The sequence below is a fragment of the Podarcis cretensis genome (genome assembly GCF_951804945.1).
Source record: "Podarcis cretensis genome assembly, chromosome: 18".
Classification (NCBI taxonomy): domain Eukaryota; kingdom Metazoa; phylum Chordata; class Lepidosauria; order Squamata; family Lacertidae; genus Podarcis; species Podarcis cretensis.
The window spans coordinates 10,404,433-10,423,005 of NC_137188.1; the positions used below are offsets into that span (position 1 = coordinate 10,404,433).

Consider the following 18,573-nt stretch of genomic DNA (forward strand, 5'->3'; position numbering starts at 1 on the left):
AGCAAAAAATATGGTGCATCTCTCCGTGTACAAACACACACCAGACTTCAGGCTCGTGAATTCCCTCCCTCTCCCCTTAAATTAAAAAAGGTCAAGGGACCCCTGACCATTAGGTCCAGTCGTGGCCGACTCTGGGGTTGCAGCGCTCATCTCGCTTTATTGTACAGCTTCTGGGTCATGTGGCCAGAATGACTAAGCCGCTTCTGGCGAACCAGAGCAGCGCACGGAAACGCCGTTTACCTTCCCGCCAGAGTGGTACCTATTGATCTACTTGCACTTTGACGTGCTTTCAAACTGCTAGGTTGGCAGGAGCAGGGACCACTGGTCCTGTTAGCTAGGGATGATGGCAGTTGTAGTCCCAAAATATCTGGGGGGCCGATTTTGCCTATGCCTGCTTTATACAGTGGTACATCAGAAGTCAAACAGAATTGGTTCCAGAAGTCCGTTCGACTTCTAAAACACTCGGAAACCAAAGCACAGATTCTGATTGGCTGCAGGAAGCTCAAGGCAGTACATGCTCAAGGCAGCTAGTCTCCGCCCTCCCCCAACCTGCCATTTTAGGGTCTCCCTAAATAGTTGCCCAGGGACGCGGGTGGCGCTGTGGGTTAAACCACAGAGCCTAGAACTTGCCGATCAGAAGGTCGGCGGTTCGAATCCCCGCAATGACGGGGTGAGCTCCTGTTGTTCGGTCCCTGCTCCTGCCAACCTAGCAGTTTGAAAGCACGTCAAAGTGCAAGTAGATCAATAGGTACCGCTTTGGCGGGAAGGTAAACGGCGTTTCCGTGCGCTGCTCTGGTTTGCCAGAAGCGGCTTAGGCATGCTGGCCACATGACCCGGAAGCTGTACAATAAAGCGAGATGAGCGCCGCAACCCCAGAGTCGTCCAAGACTGGACCTAATGGTCAGGGGTCCCTTGACCTTTTTTAATTTAAGGGGAGAGGGAGGGAATTCACGAGCCTGAAGTCTGGTGTGTGTTTGTACACACACAGAGTGATGTACCATATTTTTTGCTCTATAAGACTCACTTTTTCCCTCCTAAAAAGTAAGGGGAAATGTGTGTGCGTCTTATGGAGCGAATGCAGGCTGCGCAGCTATTCCAGAAGCCAGAACAGCAAGAGGGATCGCTGCTTTCACTGTGCAGCTATCCCTCTTGCTGTTCTGGCTTCTGAGATTCAGAATATTTTTTTTTCCCCTCCTCCAAAAACTAGGTGCGTCTTGTGGTCTGGTGCGAAAAATACGGTGATTTCATTTGCATGCCACCTTTCCAGAGTTTCAAACCATGCTCAAGGCAGCTTACAACATGAAAAAGCGCACAGCGGCAATGTGGCCAAATCAGCCGTAAACAACAAAGGAAGCACTGAAAAGCACGCAACCAAGCTGAACGATTTCCACATCAATCACAAGACCTGAAATGAAGATGCAAAAAGCCAGCAGCAACAAGCCTCCCAAGACACACACACACACACACAGAAAAGGAGCAGCTTTCCGAATTACACATGCACACCCCTCTCTTTCAAAATACTAATCCAGAGACCTTCACACATCACAACAGAGAACTTCTTTGACGGAAGGTGCTTGCGAATGAACCTGCCAGACTTCAGCCTGCAAAACGCAGGGTCCACCACTGAAGCACAGCCACATCCTGCTTCCTTCTGGAACTTGGGAGGACCCCCCGAGGGCCATCTAGTCCAACCCCTGCAATGCAGGAAATCTCAACATGAGGTTCCCCCGTCCAATCAGGAACCATCCCGGACCCTGCTGAGCTTTCTAAAATGTGCCATTGGTTTTATTGCTGCAGGAATTCCTTGAGTTGCCGTATTCCCAAAAGTGATAAATAGATCAAAGTTGTTAAGCTTTTTTTTTGGGGGGGGATATCTCTTCCATCCTTCTTCCCATATCCTCTTCCCATCCCTGCGGCGGGGTGCGCTCCCGCTGCTCGGTCCCAGCGCCTGCCAACCTAGCAGTTCGAAAGCACCTCCGGGTGCAAGTAGATAAATAGGGACCGCTTACCAGCGGGAAGGTAAACGGCGTTTCCGTGTGCGGCTCTGGCTCGCCAGATGCAGCTTTGTCACGCTGGCCACGTGACCCGGAAGTGTCTCCGGACAGCGCTGGCCCCTGGCCTCTTAAGTGAGATGGGCGCACAACCCCAGAGTCTGTCAAGACTGGCCCGTACGGGCAGGGGTACCTTTACCTTTACCTTTATCTCTTCCATCCACCCCCCAAAATGGGGGGGGCGCTTTTCTTTATTTTTTTTTCAATTGCCCTACTTGACATACATCAGTTTTCCCATGCATTTTGCTGATTCAGCAAAAATACGCCCAGGAAACATTTCCTGCCCGATTCCCAGACAAGGGCCTTCTCAGTAGTGGCGCCCACCCTGTGGAACGCTCTCCCGTGAGATGTCAAGGAAATAAAAAACTACCTGACTTTTAGAAGACATCTGAAGGCAGCCCGGTTTACGGAAGTTTTTAATGTTTGATGTTTTATCGTGTTTTTAATATTCTGTTGGGAGCCGCCCAGAGTGGCTGGGGAGACCCAGCCAGATGGGCAGGGTAAAAATTTATGATGATGATCATGTTGTTGTTGATGATGATGATTATCACTACTACTACTACTACAGTATTTTAAGAAACAAAACAAAATGAATTCCTATGCCCCACAAATAACCCAGAGATGCATTTTAAATAAAAGCACACATTCTACTCATGTAAAAACACCAGGCAGGCCACACAAATAACCCAGAGATGCATTTTAAATAAAAGCACACATTCTACTCATGTAAAAACACCAGGCAGGCCCCACAAATAACCCAGAGATGCCTTTTAAATAAAAGGACACATTCTACTCATGTAAAAACATGCTGATTCCCAGACCCTCCGCGGGTTGGATTGAGAAGGTGATTGGGCCAGATCCAGCGCCCGGGCCTTAGTTTGCCTACCCATGGCTTTAAGGGCCATGTGGCCAGCAGGAGAAAATCGCTTCTGGCACAGCGGGACACCGTGACGGAAACCTGAGCGAACGGAAACGCTGTTTACCTTCCCACTGAAGCAGTACCTATTTATCTACTCACGCTGGTGTGCTTTCGAACTGCTAGGTTGGCAGGAGCTGGGACAGAGCAACGGGAGCTCACTCCGTCATGGGGATTCGAACCGCCGACCTTCCGATCAGCAAGCCCAAGAGGTTCAGTGGTTCAGACCACAGCGCCACCTTGTAAGGTGGGACAGAACCCTTGCTGCCTTTAGTGGAAACGAGGTTTTGGCACGTTGAGATGCTTGATAATGGGTTTCCCCACAAGAGTTTGCCTATCTGAACTCTGGAATTGCCTCCGTAGAGAAGCAAAACTGGCTCCTTCCTTGCTGCCTCTTCCTGTTCTGTTCCAACAAGACTACTACTTTTTTCCTTCTTCAGAAAGGGCTTTTAATAGTGGTGTTTTTATTATCTGCATTTTAAGGTAGTTGGGTTTATTTAAATTGTTTAAATTCTAGTTAAGAGCTTAATTTGCTTTTTTTAACCATTGCCTTCCGTCCCGTTTTTAGCTTCGGGTATTTTGCCTGCATCGTTTTAGTCTGTGCAAGCTGCCTAGAGTCCTGAAAGGCAGGGTATAAATATAAATTGCTTGGTGTGTTATTGCAAGCTTCCGGATCACCACCCTCCTAGTTGTGTTGTGCTAGATCTATCTCTCTCTCTCTCTCTCTCTCTCTCACACACACACACACACACACACAGACACACACACAGACACACAACACACACACACGGGCCGTTGTTGTCTGGGCAAGTCCCCAGGAACAGGAGGTTAAAAAACAAGGGGACTTTGCCCAGGTACAAAGGAATCAGAAGGCATTGTTTTGTAAGATAAAAAACCACCCTAGGAATGTGGAAAATCAGAAGAGGAAAAATAAATAAAAAAAACCCACTCATTCCCGAACACACCCATTTTACCGGGTATTCCTGTCCAACTGGCCTGGCTCTGGGATGTCGGATCTACCCTGCTTACCCTCGAGTAGCCTCACTGGGTGCTTGTAGGAACGTTTCAGGAGCAGCCTAACAGGTGGGAGGTGGGAGATGAAACATAGGAAGCTGGCAAGCTATCGTGGGCATCCAGCCTTCGCGCAGAAACAAAGCAATGTTCTAGCCCCCGTGGGCCATCAAAGAGCCGATCTGAACCGCTTTACACCGAGTCAGACCACTGGATCTGTCCTGCTCAACAGCGTTCTTCAACCTGAAGGGTCTCCAGAAGCGGGCGGACTACGAAGCCCATCATCCTAGGCGAAGCTGGCTGTGGATGATGGGTGTTGTAGTCTTGCCCACACCTGGGGACTACCCCCCCCCCAAGGTTAAAGACTGCTGGTCTACACAGACTGGCAGAGAGCTCTCTGTGGTCTTTCTTCCTCTGCTCCGTCTGGAGATGACGGACATTCAGACTCGGGGAAACAGGGGCTATTCCATTCTGCTACAGGCACTCTGTGCTTAGGTGGACCAAACTGCGGCCAGAATGATCTGCAGGGAGTTGAGCCGGGGTGGGAGAAGCAATTATTATTCTTATTCTTATTTCTATACCACCCTATACCCAAAGGTCTCAGGGCGGTTCACATAAAATACAAAACACAAAAAATCAAAACAAAACCAGAAACCCAATAAAAAAACCCCCAAAGAGCTAGCATTTTTAGACAGGGTACAGGATGTGGATCAGGCTTCCTCAACCTTGGCCCTCCCGATGTTTTTGGCCTACAACTCCCACGATCCCTAGCTAGCAGCACCACTGGTCAGGGATGATGGGAATTGTAGTCTCAAAACATCTGGAGGGTCGAGGAAGCCTGACATAGATCAAGGCAGGCAAGGTCACCCCATGAGATTCCTGACGGAGTGGAGGTTCAAACCCTGATCCCCCAGGTCATTGTCTAACACTCTAACCACTACACCCCACTGGCTTCCTAGAGCACTTCTGCTATGGGGCAGCTCTATGAATTAAGTAGGTAAATAAATAGGGGGAAAGCAAAATGTACCCAACCAAAGAACTTAAGCTGATGGAATACGCGCAGCCTGCAGACTTAGCACATACAATAAGAGAACAAGAAGAACATACATTTAGAGAAGATTGGAAAATGTTTATTGAATGTATTGGGGGGGGGATTATGTACACTTGAAAACGTTGCCAGCATTAAGATAAATTCAGCAGTGTAAATTAAGTTTTGATGGGTGCAATAACGGAATACTGAATGGTTTAGTTTATGTAAAATATGCAGAGATTTATGACATGCAAAATGAACCATGGAAAGAGCAAAGGGGAAGACACTGATATTTTAAGGATGTTTAAATAAGTATTCTAAATTGTAAAACAGAAAATTTAATAAAAAAGGAGAGAGAGAGGCGTCTAGACATTCCATGGTGGCGACTGTAACTTAGGTTTGAGATGCCATCGGGTGATTAACATATATATCTGAGTTTCTGAAGACTGGGAGTCCAGCTACCAACGTCCTTGACCACTGAGCCTGCTGGCTGCTGGACATCCAAACAACACCTGCAACCTAACCCTTCAGAAGAGGATTCAGGTGGCGGGGTCAGGCAGCAGCAGTTGTTAAAAACCTTCCCTGTTGTGCTTTCCACGCAAGGCAATAACGCCCTGATATTCTGCACCTTGAGCAACAGAGAGACTGCGGGAAAAAGCGGAGGCTGTGAAAGAGGAGAGGCTTTGCTGCAGTGGACCAAAGTTCGAGATGACTGTTGAAGAAGAGTTTGGATTTGATATCCCGCTTTATCACTACCCGAAGGAGTCTCAAAGCGGCTAACAATCTCATTTCCCTTCCTCCCCCACAACAAACACTCTGTGAGGTGAGTGGGGCTGAGAGACTTCAGAGAAGTGTGACTGGCCCAAGGTCACCCAACAGCTGCATGTGGAGGAGCGGGGAAGCAAACCCGGTTCCCCAGATTACAAGTCCACCACTCTTAACCACTACACCACACTGGCTCTCCAGTGTGAGATGGGGGAAAGATGCACGGGCAGGGATTGAGCAGAGTTTTCAGCCCAACACATTCTCCTGCCACATCTCCACCAAAAGCAAACCGAAGAACGCAACCGAAGAAGGGCATGCTGGATCGGGGCAGTGCCCCCCCCCCACACACAAGCAGTACATGTGAAAAGGATCTAGGGGTCTTGGTGGACCACAAGCTTAACATGAGAACAGCAGCAAAAAAAGGAGGTACCGTATTTTTCGCCCTATAGGACGCACTTTTTCCCCTCCAAAAATGAAGGGGAAATGTGGGTGCGTCCTATGGGGCGAATACAGGCTTTCGCTGAAGCCTGGGGAGCGAGAGGCTCTCCAGGCTTCAGGAAGCTCTGCGCGACGCTCCGGAGCCCGGCGCCAAGCCGCGCCGGCCTCCAGAGGGTCGCGCAGAGCTGCCTGCCCTCCTGGGCTCCGCGCAGCTCTGCACATCGCTCCGGAGCCCAGCGCCAAGCTGCGCCGGCCTCCGTCGGGTCGCGCAGAGCTTCCTGCATTAGGAAGCCTCAGCGCGCCCGGGCTTTGCACAGCAGTCCGCAATCCTGGGGAGACCGGCGCGGCTCCCTAGGCTTGCGGATAGCAGGCTCTTCTGGGAGCTGGGGTCGCGGGAAGCTCGGGCTTCCCCTGCGCCAGCCAGGTGCCTGGGGGGAAATAATTTTTTTTCTTTATTTTCCCCCCCAAAAAAACTAGGTGCGTCCTATAGGGCGAAAAATACGGTAACGCTATTCTAGGCTGTGTCAACAGAAGTCTGGTGTCCAGATCAAGGGAAGGAATAGTCCCGCTCTATTCTGCCTTGGTCAGACCACACCTGGAATACTGCGTCCAATTCTGGGCATTGCAATTTATGAAGGATGTTGACCAGCTGGAAGATGGGCAGAGGAGGGCGACCGAGATGATCAAGGGTCTGGAAACTAAGCCTGATGAGGAATATTTGAAGGAGCTGGGTATGTTTAGCCTGGGAAAGAGGAGACTGAGAGGAGATATGAGAGCCATCTTCAAATATCTGAAGGGCTGTTGCATGGAAGAGGGAGCCAGCTTGTTTTCTCCTGCTCTGGAGGGTTGGGCTCTAAGCAACGGCTTCAAGTTACAAGGAGATTTCAGCTATACCTTCAGAAAAAACTTTCTGAGAGTAAGAGCTGTTTGGCAGTGGAACAGACTCCCCCAAGAGGTGATGGACTCTCCTTCCTTGGAGGTTTCTAAGCAGAGGTTGGGTGGCCATCTGTCAGGGATGCTTTAGTTGAGATTCCTGCATTGCAGGGGTTGGGCTGGATGAGCCCCGGATGTCCCTTCCAATTCTACAGTTCTATGATTCGAGAACAAGAGCAACTCTCAACTCTCGCCTCCTGCGGTTTCTAGCAACTGGGGATTTAGAAGAATTTACTGCCGCTAGGCAGAGAGCACAAATGTGAGGGTTAGCAGCTATTGACAGCCTCCCCCTCCCTCCCTTTTAAAGCCTTTCAAGTTGGCAGCATCTTTTGCAAGTGAGATCCACGGTTTAGATATCCCCTGCACGAATGAGGACTCTATTGCAGGAAATGTGGAATTACTTTCTGCAGAGCGTTGATCGACTGAGGCCATGCCACATCGTGGAGATGAGAGGCAGGCTTATAAAGTATACAGCGGTACCTCGGGTTAAGAACTTAATTTGTTCCAGAGGTCCGTTCTTAACCTGGAACTGTTCTTAACCTGAAGCACCACTTTAGTACATTTAGTACACTGTAAGTACATTTCCACCTGGTGCTGCCTGTGTCCACATTCAAAATACAGCATTCCGTAACTGCGCTACGTTGTGGGGGGAAAGACCAGGAACTTCACACACAACCAGCCTAGAGAAAGCCGAAATAGGGGAACGCTAAAAGCAGAAACTGCCGTTCTGAGATGTGTGGGGCTACGGCAGCCTCTGGGTCACACAGAACACCTCATTTCCTGCCTGAGGAGACTGGTGTATTTTCAAAACCTGAATCACTGGCACCCCCACTAAGAAATGAGTCTAATTTGCATTTTAAGCAATAGTTTGTCCCAATTAGTTTTTTGTTCCAGTCAAGCTGTGCTGGGCACCTAACAGGATAAGGAAAAAAGTTTGGTAATAACTAAGAGAAACAGACTTCTTTGCTTGATTTCGTCGAGAGCTGCATCTCACTGGCGGGAATACTCTCAGCCTCACCGCAAATTTTCCTGCGTTCTCCTAAGGGACACAAACCACTTCACCCTTGCAACTGCCCTCTGAGTCAGGCAAAGAGGAAGCAATGACCGCAGGATTCGAACCCACCAGAAGAGACTGCTGGATCCAACCTGGACTCCTGACCACTGGCCGCTATCCTAGTCCAGCACTTTCAAAGTGCGAAAGGCATTATTAGGCTGGACCCGGTCTTTGCCCTGTGTGGAGCAGGCGCAATGAAATCAATAGGACTTCTGTTAGTTCCCGAGTAACCTAAGCCCCATTAGTTACAAAAAGTCTACTCTAAGCACACCAGGGTCTGGATCCATGCTATTAGCAGCCTCTCTCCAACCTGGGTTGCCAGATGCTGTCGGACTACAACTCCCATCACCCCTGACTGGACCTTGTAGCTGTGAGGGATGGGAGTTGTAGTCCAGCCGGGACCTGGGTTTGAGAAAGGCTATGTTAGGTTTTAACAGGGCTCTCTACATTTCGTATCTTGCTTGCAGGACCCGGGAACCCCGGATCAAAACTCGTACAACCAACAAGCCTACCAAATCTCACAAGGCTGATAATATTATAATAATAATAGGCTGGGGGAAAATCCTCACAAACGGCGCTTCCCAGAAATGGGAGGAATAGCAGGAAGCAAACTTAATTGAGAAATAAATTACAGCAAGGAGGCAGAAGGCAATGTTTGGAGACCGGTTTAAAAGACACAAACACACACACACACACACCCTCCGGATAAAAGACAGGTTGCAGATTCTTGGAAGATGACTGAACGGCCAAATCAAGAGGTTTTTCTTTTCCAGGTCCCCCTAACTTTGTATTAACCCTGCCCCTGTTTCCCAGCTGTATCCGTTGCCAAGATCCCTGAAAGTTAAGGCTCTAAAGTCTTGCAAGTGGAGAGAAATCAAGCGGTTAGGGGGGGTTGCATTGTAATTGTGCAAGGCGGGCTCTTGGCGGCTGGATGTCGGAAGGCAGGGAAATACCTGCGGAGCGAAAAACATCTGAGGCTGGCAGCTGCTCCCCTCTCCGGGCTGAAAAACTTTTTCTCAAAGCACAGGGTCTTTGGAGATCCGGTTGTCAAAGCTGCGCAGACCAACCCCTGTGCACTTTTGCACACTATAGAAACCCCCCCCCCTCCTGACCGTCTCTCCAAACCTCACCCTGACAACGGGGGTTTTCTCCGTAAAATATCCCGTTCTTGCTTCCTTGAATGCTGCCGTGGCAAAGAACAAACACATATACACACACACACACACAGAGAGAGAGAGAGCCCACCACCAATCTTTCCATAAAAAGTTCTGTGGACTTTGCAACCATCCGATCAATTGCCGCTGTTTGGCAGATTCCCTCCTGCCCCCCCCCCCACAAGCAAAGCACACTGGAAGGGGGGAGGGAAACACCTGAAATTTAAGACAACACAAAGTTCAAAGCGCCCGAGACTCTGAAATGCCAAGAATGCAAAGCGGGGCTCCCAATGCGAACAGAAAAAGGTGTGTATGTTTGTAAAAACGTCAACACAGTTTTTTTTTTAAAAAAGAAAGTTTTTCAAAAAGTTACCTTGAAGAGTGACGCAAACTTGAGCCAGAACTGCATCTGGGACATATTAAGCCGGCATGGAAGGCGAGGCGAGGCGAGCTGGTCCCTGGCAAAGAGGAAAAGCGGACTTTCTCGGCACCCAAGGGCGACGAGTCTTGCCTCATGACAGCGGGCTTGTCAAGAGAGGAGCATTGGAAGGTTGGTTTTTTTTGTTTTTAAATTGTCTAAAGAATTGGCACGGAATTACAGAAAGGGAGGGCGCCAAAAAGAAGAAGAGGAGGAGGAAGAGGAGGCTTGTCTGATGAAGGCAGCCTGGCAGAAAAAGCCGGTCTCTTCCCTCCACCCCAGCCCCCCACCCCCCACTGCGATCGGATTGGTTTAGTCACGGAGAGGAGGGTGCAGTCTTCCTCTAAGTCCAGCCCGGCTGACTTTCAGGAAATGAAGCCTGCCTGGTAAGTCAGTGAAATTACTGGCAATGACAGCAGAATTACTGTATGTCGTGTAATTTAAACCACAGAGCCACTGTAAACAAAAGGATACAGAAAGGGGGTTTGGGTTTGGGGGCCCAGAAGTGAAGCTGGCTTCTCTTCCCAGCGCTCCAAACCCAACCCCGCTCAGGCCCGTGTTAAGTTTTAATGTTTTAAAAGTTGTGTTTCCCCTCCCCGCCAACAACCACCCCCTCCCCCTGGGAAAAGAGCAAACCAAATAAAGGCTAAATTTAGAAGGCGGGCCCCTGGGGTGTTGCCCGCGAAGGCTGGCTTGAAAAGGGAACTTTCGAAGCTTCCGTTCCAGCCCCAAACAGCTGCTCTCAGGGTGGCATCTTTCTGTTGTTGTTATTATTAATAATAATAGTAAACAACAACTTTTGCCACAACCTCTGGGATCCTAACAGGAACTGTTCCTTGTTGCCGTTCCTGCCCCCAAAAAAGCTGTAACGGAGCCTGCAAAGAGCCCCTTGCCCAATCCGCGCCAGAAAATAGTTCTTTAGAAAGGTTTTTTTTTTTAAAAAAAAAAAAAGTGTCACGCTACTGGTTCACGCGGCCTGTGGAAGTGGTAATTTTGAACGACGGACGCGAGCCAGAATGAATCATGAACATGCAAGAAGCAATTTCTGGAAGGGTGGTGGGTTGATTGTTTAAAATAAAATAAAAAATTACACATGACGAACACCTACGCTTTTGTACTCTTGCAAGAGAAGGGGATGTCACGAGAAGGATCAGGGCAAACTGTTTGCACAGGTCAGAAGCTGGCCTCTGCTTGCAATTAGAAGAGGCACGGGTTTAAGAAGAAAACAAAACAGCAACTGTTAAGCGCCGAATGTTCTGGTTGTTCCCTGTCGCGCACCAGCTTCCTAGTGCTACACCTGTGGGGCAGAGGGCCTGCTTGGCATGCAGAAGGAGCCAGGGTCCGTCCCTGGTAGCATCTGCAGGTCTAGAAATCCCCCAAGTGCACTTTTTTGAATTGTGACCACGTGGAGATCTCCTGATGCCAGGTTGTCGACCAAACAATTCCGTATCTTAAATCCTGGAGAGCCACTGCAAACCGCCATAGGCTAGATGGAGCAACGATTTGACTCTGTATAAGGGCCACCTCTGGTTTTCCCAGTAGTGATATATGGAAGTGAGAGCTGGACCATCAAGAAGGCTGATCGCCGAAGAATTGATGCTTTTGAATTATGATGCTGGAGGAGACTCTTGAGAGTCCCATGGACTGCAAGAAGATCAAACCTCTCCATTCTGAAGGAAATCAGCCCTGAGTGCTCACTGGAAGGACAGATCGTGAAGCTGAGGCTCCCATACTTTGGCCACCTCAGGAGAAGGTGGCCTCCCTCGAAAAGACCCTGATGTTGGGAAAGATGGAGGGCACAAGGAGAAGGGGACGACAGAGGACGAGATGGTGGGACAGTGTTCTCGAAGGTGCCAACATGAGTTTGACCAAACCGTGGGAGGCAGTGGAAGACAGGAGGGCCTGGCGTGCTCTGGTCCAAGGGGTCACGAAGAGTCGGACACGACTAAATGACTAAAAAACAACAACAAGGGCCACCTCCTGTTTAAATCAGAACTTCAGTTTTGATAGAGGACTCTGTCATTTCCTTTTCCTCTTTTTTCTTTCTTTCTTTCCTTCTTTATTCTCTTCCTTTTCCTCCTCTTTTTCCCTTTCTTCTCTTCTTTATTCTCTTCCTTTCCTCCACTTCCTTTCCTTCCTATTTGTCTTTCTTAATACAGTGTGGTTTTTATTGTATCTTACATGGAAAAACTTTCAATAAATGTTTTTTGTAAAAAAGAGAGCTTTCGTTACAAGTGTTGTGCTGTCGTTTCTAAAGGGAAACGCGGCCGCTAAGGGTCAATGAAGGGGTTTTGTTTTAAAAGACTAGCGATATTTAAATAAAAAATTAAGAAAATGGGGGGAAATAAACCTTTCCAGGCAAGGCTGGAGAGATACTGCCAGTTCGGTCTGACTCAGTATAAGGTCGCTTTCCTTATGGGTTTGTGAATAACTGTTATATTAGGTTAGACTCGTTTCCTTAGGCTTTTCTCCTTGCAAACAGGAGTTGAGCTGGCAACTAAAACTTTAGCTGGCTAAACCTTTACGGAAGCAGAAACTCAGATATATAATGCCAGGCACCCAACAGCTCCTTAAACCAAGGTTAAAGGTAAAAGTAAAGGGATCCCTGACCATTAGGTCCAGTCGTGACCGACTCTGGGGTTGCGGCGCTCATCTCGCTTTATTGGCTGAGGGAGCCGGCGTAGAGCTTCCGGGTCATGTGGCCAGCAGGACTAAGCCGCTTCTGGCGAACCAGAGCAGCGCATGGAAACACCGTTTACCTTCCCGCCGGAGTGGTACCTATTTATCTACTTGCACTTTGATGTGCTTTCGAACTGCTAGGTTGGCAGGAGCAGGGACCGAGCAACGGGAGCTCACCCCGTCATTGCGGGGATTCGAACCGCCGACCTTCTGATTGGCAAGTCCTAGGCTCTGTGGTTTAACCCACAGCGTCACCCGTGTCCCTATAAAACCAAGGTTACAATTTCCAAAATGGAATGTTTAGGCAGCTTTTGGAGAGATATTATTATTATTATTATTATTATTTCTATACCGCTTTGGAGACTTTTTCTGACGGCCTTCAGGCTGATCTAATTTGGCATTTATTATCACTACTTGCTAGAACGGTTCACCATTGTAAGACCCCCAGGGCAGCTTGGAGAAACTAAAAAAACCCCAACATTAAAACCAGCTTAAAACAAATTATGTTCACAAGAGTAGAGTGGGCCTATATATTTATATAATATGCATGCATATATATGTTTGCGTACGTGCCAAAGGCCAGGGGAAAATAAGCATGGCTTTTGTCAGAGACAAAAACGTTGGAACTGCCATGCTAGTCCCAGACTGTCCTTTGCAGCTGGCACCTGTTTGCTGTTATCAAGGAGCTTTACGGAACGGGAAAATTTTCAGTGGGGGAAAATCGAAAAGCATTGGAAGATTCCCTGCCTCTTATCACTGGCCACTACCATCCTGTTGCTTTGTTTGTGCAAAGCACAAGGGGTCTCACAGAATTAAGGACTAAGATTCCTTCCTTCCTTCCTAACCTTTCACCCTAAGGTTCCAGATTAAAACACGATACAGTGGAACCTCGGGTTAAGTACTTAATTCATCCCGGAGGTCCGTTCTTAACCTGAAACTGTTCTTAACCTGAAGCACCACTTTAGCTAATGGGGCCTCCTGCTGCTGCCGCACCGCCGCCGCATGATTTCTGTTCTCATCCTGAAGCAGAGTTCTTAACCCGAGGTACTATTTCTGGGTTAGCAGAGTCTGTAACCTGAAGCGTATGTAACCTGAAGCATATGTAACCCGAGGTACCACTGTACAGTCAAACCTTGGATCCCGAATGCCTTGCAAGACAAATGTTTTGGCTCCTGAATGCCGCAAACCCGGAAGTGATTGCTCCATCCAGTTTGCGAACATTCTTTTGGTACCTGAACGGCTTTTGGAACCTGAATGGGGCTTCCACGGCTTCTGATTGGCTGCAGGCCAATTGTGTAATATTGCGCTTTATGATTAATGTTGCATTGTCATTGTTGCAACCCAGCCTGGGAGGGTGAAGGGCGGGTAAAGAATTATAACAACAGCAGCAGCAACAACAACAACAACAGTTTGTTTATAGCCTCGCTTAAATACTGTATTTTTTGCTCTATAAGACTCACTTTTTCCCTCCTAAAAAGTAAGGGGAAATGTGTGTGCGTCTTATGGAGCGAATGCAGGCTGCGCAGCTATTCCAGAAGCCAGAACAGCAAGAGGGATTGCTGCTTTCACTGCGCAGCGATCCCTCTTGCTGTTCTGGCTTCTGAGATTCAGAATATTTTTCTTCTTGTTTTCCTCCTCCAAAAACTAGGTGCGTCTTGTGGTCTGGTGCGTCTTATAGAGTGAAAAATATGGTACTTTAGGGCCTCCGTGCCATAGAAGGCAATGGTGGGAGGGGGACTCACCTAGACCCCATTCTAAACTCGCCCCAGGTGAACAGCTGCCGACAAGCCTCCCTCTGGCAAGCTAAGAAGCAGCTATCAATAGATGAAAAGCATCTCTCGTGTTCTGGTATTTTGATTTAGGGCGCGACATTCGTGTCGTACAGAATCTGGCTTTATTCCACCTCCTTTTGGTCCTGGAGCTGGCAGGCAAGACGTGGGCGGATTTGATGGGGTGCATCCAATTACTTGGTAGTGATTGAAAGCCTGGTTTATTTTTAAGTTACTGCGCTTGGCTCCCTTCCAAGGAAAACAAGTGCCTTCTAGGTAAGGTTTGTCTTCGGGCGCCTCAAGGTGCAGTCGGGTCAGCTGATTATGTCTGCAACCAGGGTGGGTGGGTGGGTCACCTTTCTCACCCACCCTCTTCACCTACATAGATGACACTGGCCGCATCCCAAGGGAATGGGGAACAGCCGTAATAGTCCCAATCTATAAAAAGGGCAACAGAGGCGACCCAGTGAATTATAGGCCGATTAGGTGTGATTCGTAAACTCTACTCAAAGCACCTCCTTGATAAGTTTACAGAATGGCTAGAGAATGAAGATATTCTGGCAATAGAACAAGCAGGCTTCAGACCTGGAAGGTCCACGACAGATCACTGCCTAACGTTACAACATCTCATCGACAAATACAAATCGGGAGGGCCGACCTCACTATACGCTGCTTTCGTCGACCTAAAAGCAGCATTTGATACAGTCTCCAGAGCCAGACTCTGGGACAGACTACAGGGTACAGTGGTGCCTCGCAAGACGAAATTAATCCGTTCCGTGAGGCTCTTCATATAGCGTTTTTTTCGTCTTCCGAAGCAAGCCCATTGACAGCTTAGCGGATTAGCGCTATTAGCGGTTTAGCGGCTTTTAGCGGATCAGCTGATAAGCGGCTTAGGGCTTAGGAAAAGGGGGGGAAGGGGAAAAACCCCGCAGGAACTCGCAAGACATTTTCGTCTTGCGAAGCAAGCCCATAGGGAAATTCGTCTTGCGAAGCGCCTCCAAAACGGAAAACCCTTTCGTCTAGCGGGTTTTCCGTCTTGCGAGGCGTTCGTCTTGCGGGGCACCACTGTACCAATATAGATAGAAGGCTACTGCTCTTAATTCAGGCACTGCATGTAAACACGGGTGGGTGGGGCGATAAAATAAAAACACATTTTCACCTCCTAGGCTATTAAACCGCGGATGACATGGGGTCTCAGCACCTCCTGTACCTGATGTTGGGACTTGCCTTATACAGGGTCTAGGGGTTTTAGTGGGCCACAAGCTGAACATGAGCCCACAGTGTGATACAGCAGCAAAAAAAAAGCGAACGTTATTCTAGGCTGCATCAACAGAAGTCTCGTGTCCACATCAAGGGAAGGAATAGTCCCTTCTGGACACCACAGTTCTGGGCACCACAATTTAAGAAGGTTGTTGACAAGCTGGAAGGTTTGTTTGCAGAGGAGGGCAACCAAGACGATCAAGGAAACCAAGAACGGTTTGTGCTTGCTATGTTTAGCCTGGAAAAGATGAGACTTAGAGGAGATAGGATTGTTGTTGTTGTTGAGTCGTTTAGTGGTGTCCGCCTCTTTGTGACCCCCTGGACCAGAGCACGCCAGGCACTCCTGTCTTCCACTGCCTCCTGCAGTTTGGTCAGACTCATGTTTGTAGCTTCGAGAACACTGTCCCACCATCTCGTCCTCTGTCGTCCCCTTCTCCTTGTGCCCTCCATCTTTCCCAACATCAGGGTCTTTTCCAGGGAGTCTTCTCTTCTCATGAGGAGGCCAAAGTCTTGGAGCCTCAGCTTCAGGATCTGTCCTTCCAGTGAGCACTCAGGGCTGATTTCCTTAAGAATGGATACATTTGATCCCCTTGAGAGCCAGTGTGGTGTAGTGGTTAAGAGTGGTAGACTCGTAATCTGGGGAACCGGGTTCGCTTCCCCGCTCCTCCACATGCATCTGCTGGGTGACCTTGGGCCAGTCACACTTCTCTGAAGTCTCTCAGCCCCACTCACCTCACAGAGTGTTTGTTGTGGGGGAGGAAGGGAAAGGAGAATGTTAGCCGCTTTGAGACTCCTTAAAGGGAGTGAAAGGCGGGATATCAAATCCAAACTCCTCCTCCTCCTCCTCTTCTTCTTCTTCTTCATGGATTAAACCACAGAGCCTAGGGCTTGCCAATCAGAAGGTCGGCGGTTCGAATCCCCGCAATGACGGGGTGAGCTCCCATTGCTCGGTCCCTGCTCCTGCTAACCTAGCAGTTCGAAAGCACATCAAAGTGCAAGTAGATAAATAGGTACCACTCTGGCAGGAAGGTAAATGGCGTTTGCATGTGCTGCTCTGGTTTGCCAGAAGAGGCTTAGTCCTGCTGGCCACATGACCTGGAAGCTGTATGCCGGCTCCCTCGGCCAGTAAAGTGAGATGAGCGCTGCAACCCCAGAGTCGGTCACGACTGAACCTAACGGTCAGGGGTCCCTTTACCTTTACCTAATGGATGGTATGCCAGCCTCCCTGGGAGCCTGTTTGCCCGCAGAGGGTGGTACAAAGGCTCTAAATATAATCAGTAATAATCATTATAATATATTACCATCCTGAGGCCTGTGGGTATAGGACGGTATACAAATTTAATAAATATCAGCAACATCAACAACAACAGAGCAAATCCAGATTACAGGTAAGTTACAATGAAATCAGTATCACAATACAGCGCTATTAGCCAGACAAGAAAGAGGGAAACTGAATAGAGGAAACCACTGACCTTAAGGAAGGAACAAAAGTAATACCATCAGCCAATATCAGTCATCCCTAAATCACCACGAGTTTCAGGTGGAATAACGTTGCTTTCCTTCGTTAGAAGGGAATCCGATAAAGGAACGCTGCTTTTCTCCAAATTCCCCTGACAAATTTCAGCTTCTCCTAACGCTTCAACTTTTAGGCCTCCAGGAAAGAGGTGGACCGGATTTTTCGACATCAATGAACTCAAAAGCAATGCCTTGCAGTACTTTGCTCTTGTTGATATAATGATGATGATGATGATGATGATGATGATGATGATAATAATAATTTATTTATACCTGCCCATCTGGCTGGGCTGCCCCAGCCACTCTGGAGGCTCCCAACAAAATATTAAAATACAGTAATCCATCAAACATTAATAGCTTCCCATCTGGTGGGAGGGAGTTCCACAGGGCGGGTGCCACTACCTAGAAGGCCCTCTGCCTGGTTCCCTGTAACTTGGCTTCTCGCAGGGAGGGAACTGCCAGAACGCCCTTGGCTCTGGACCTCAGTATCTGGGCAGAACAATGTGGGTGGAGACGCTCCTTCAGGTATACTGAACCAAGGCCATTTAGGGGTTTAAAGGTCAGCAACAACACTTTGAATTGTGCCCAGAAACGTACTGGGAGCGAGTGTAGGTCTTTCAAGACCAGTGTTATGTGGTCTCAGCGGCCGCTCCGAGTCACCAGTCTAACTGCCGATATCACAGCATTTGGCAGCAGGACTGACTTATTCAAATGAAAATACGTCATTGTTTTCTTTTGCTTTCACGCTAATTATTTATTGTGCATTTATCCTCTATTTTGGTCCTGCAAATCGCCCTGAGATCTTCGAACGAAGGGCAGTATATGAATAAAATAAAATAATAATAATAATAATAATAATAATAATAATAATAATAATATAAAGAAATGAGAGAAAGAAAGATTTTGGGTAAAGCCCATCTCTGAAAGGGATTTTTACCAGTTTCAAAACACACACAAAACACAAAACAACCTAAGTGTATCATAAGGCCCTGCTGAATCAGGCCCAAGGCCCAACACACACTCAGTCACCTCCAAACTTGCCACAGTCAAATCACACAGCAGGTGGTCGTTGCACATCTGCCTTCGCCATAAACCCTTTCCCTGAACTTGTCCAGAACAAAAGCAAGAAAGCAGAGGTTGTTCTTTTCCCTGGGAGGTGCACGGGAGAAGAAACCCACACACCGCAAACGCTGACCTAATCCCAACGGAGAAAACAGACCTGACGCTCAAAGGAGCAGGTGGGTGCCAGGGCTTACCTGAGGAAAGTCGCCGTTCTTCAAGAAATCGGCGAGGCCTGGAGTTGCATAGTTGGCGTCAGAGAAGGGCTGCCCGCCGGAGTAGAAATCAAAATATTGCCTGGAAGGGAAAGAGGAGGGAACGGTGAATTTGCAGAAGGGCGTGATAAGAACTGCCTCGCTGGGTGAGGCTCATCTAACCCATAGCTGTCAAGTGTCCCTTATTTGAAGGGACAGTCCCTTATTCCAGCGCCATGTCCTGCTGCTGTCCCTTATTGATGGATGTCCCGCTGCTGTCCCTTAAATGATGTCCCTTAAATTTCAAAGGAAGCAGCTCCTCTCCCT

General features: G+C 48.5%; 1 protein-coding gene across 3 annotated transcripts in view; it reads right to left on the bottom strand.

Annotated features, from left to right (window-relative positions):
• SBNO2 (strawberry notch homolog 2) overlaps positions 1–18,573 on the bottom strand; it is a 113,808-nt gene that overhangs the window by 49,567 nt on the left and 45,668 nt on the right. For 2 of the 3 annotated variants that reach the window (XM_079960441.1, XM_079960440.1), the window contains exon 4: positions 18,250–18,349. In XM_079960441.1, coding sequence (XP_079816567.1) covers positions 18,250–18,349 — 100 coding nt within the window. Of the gene's footprint in view, positions 1–9,725; positions 10,024–18,249; positions 18,350–18,573 lie in introns of those variants that run through there. The other variant, XM_079960442.1, reaches the window with a different exon arrangement.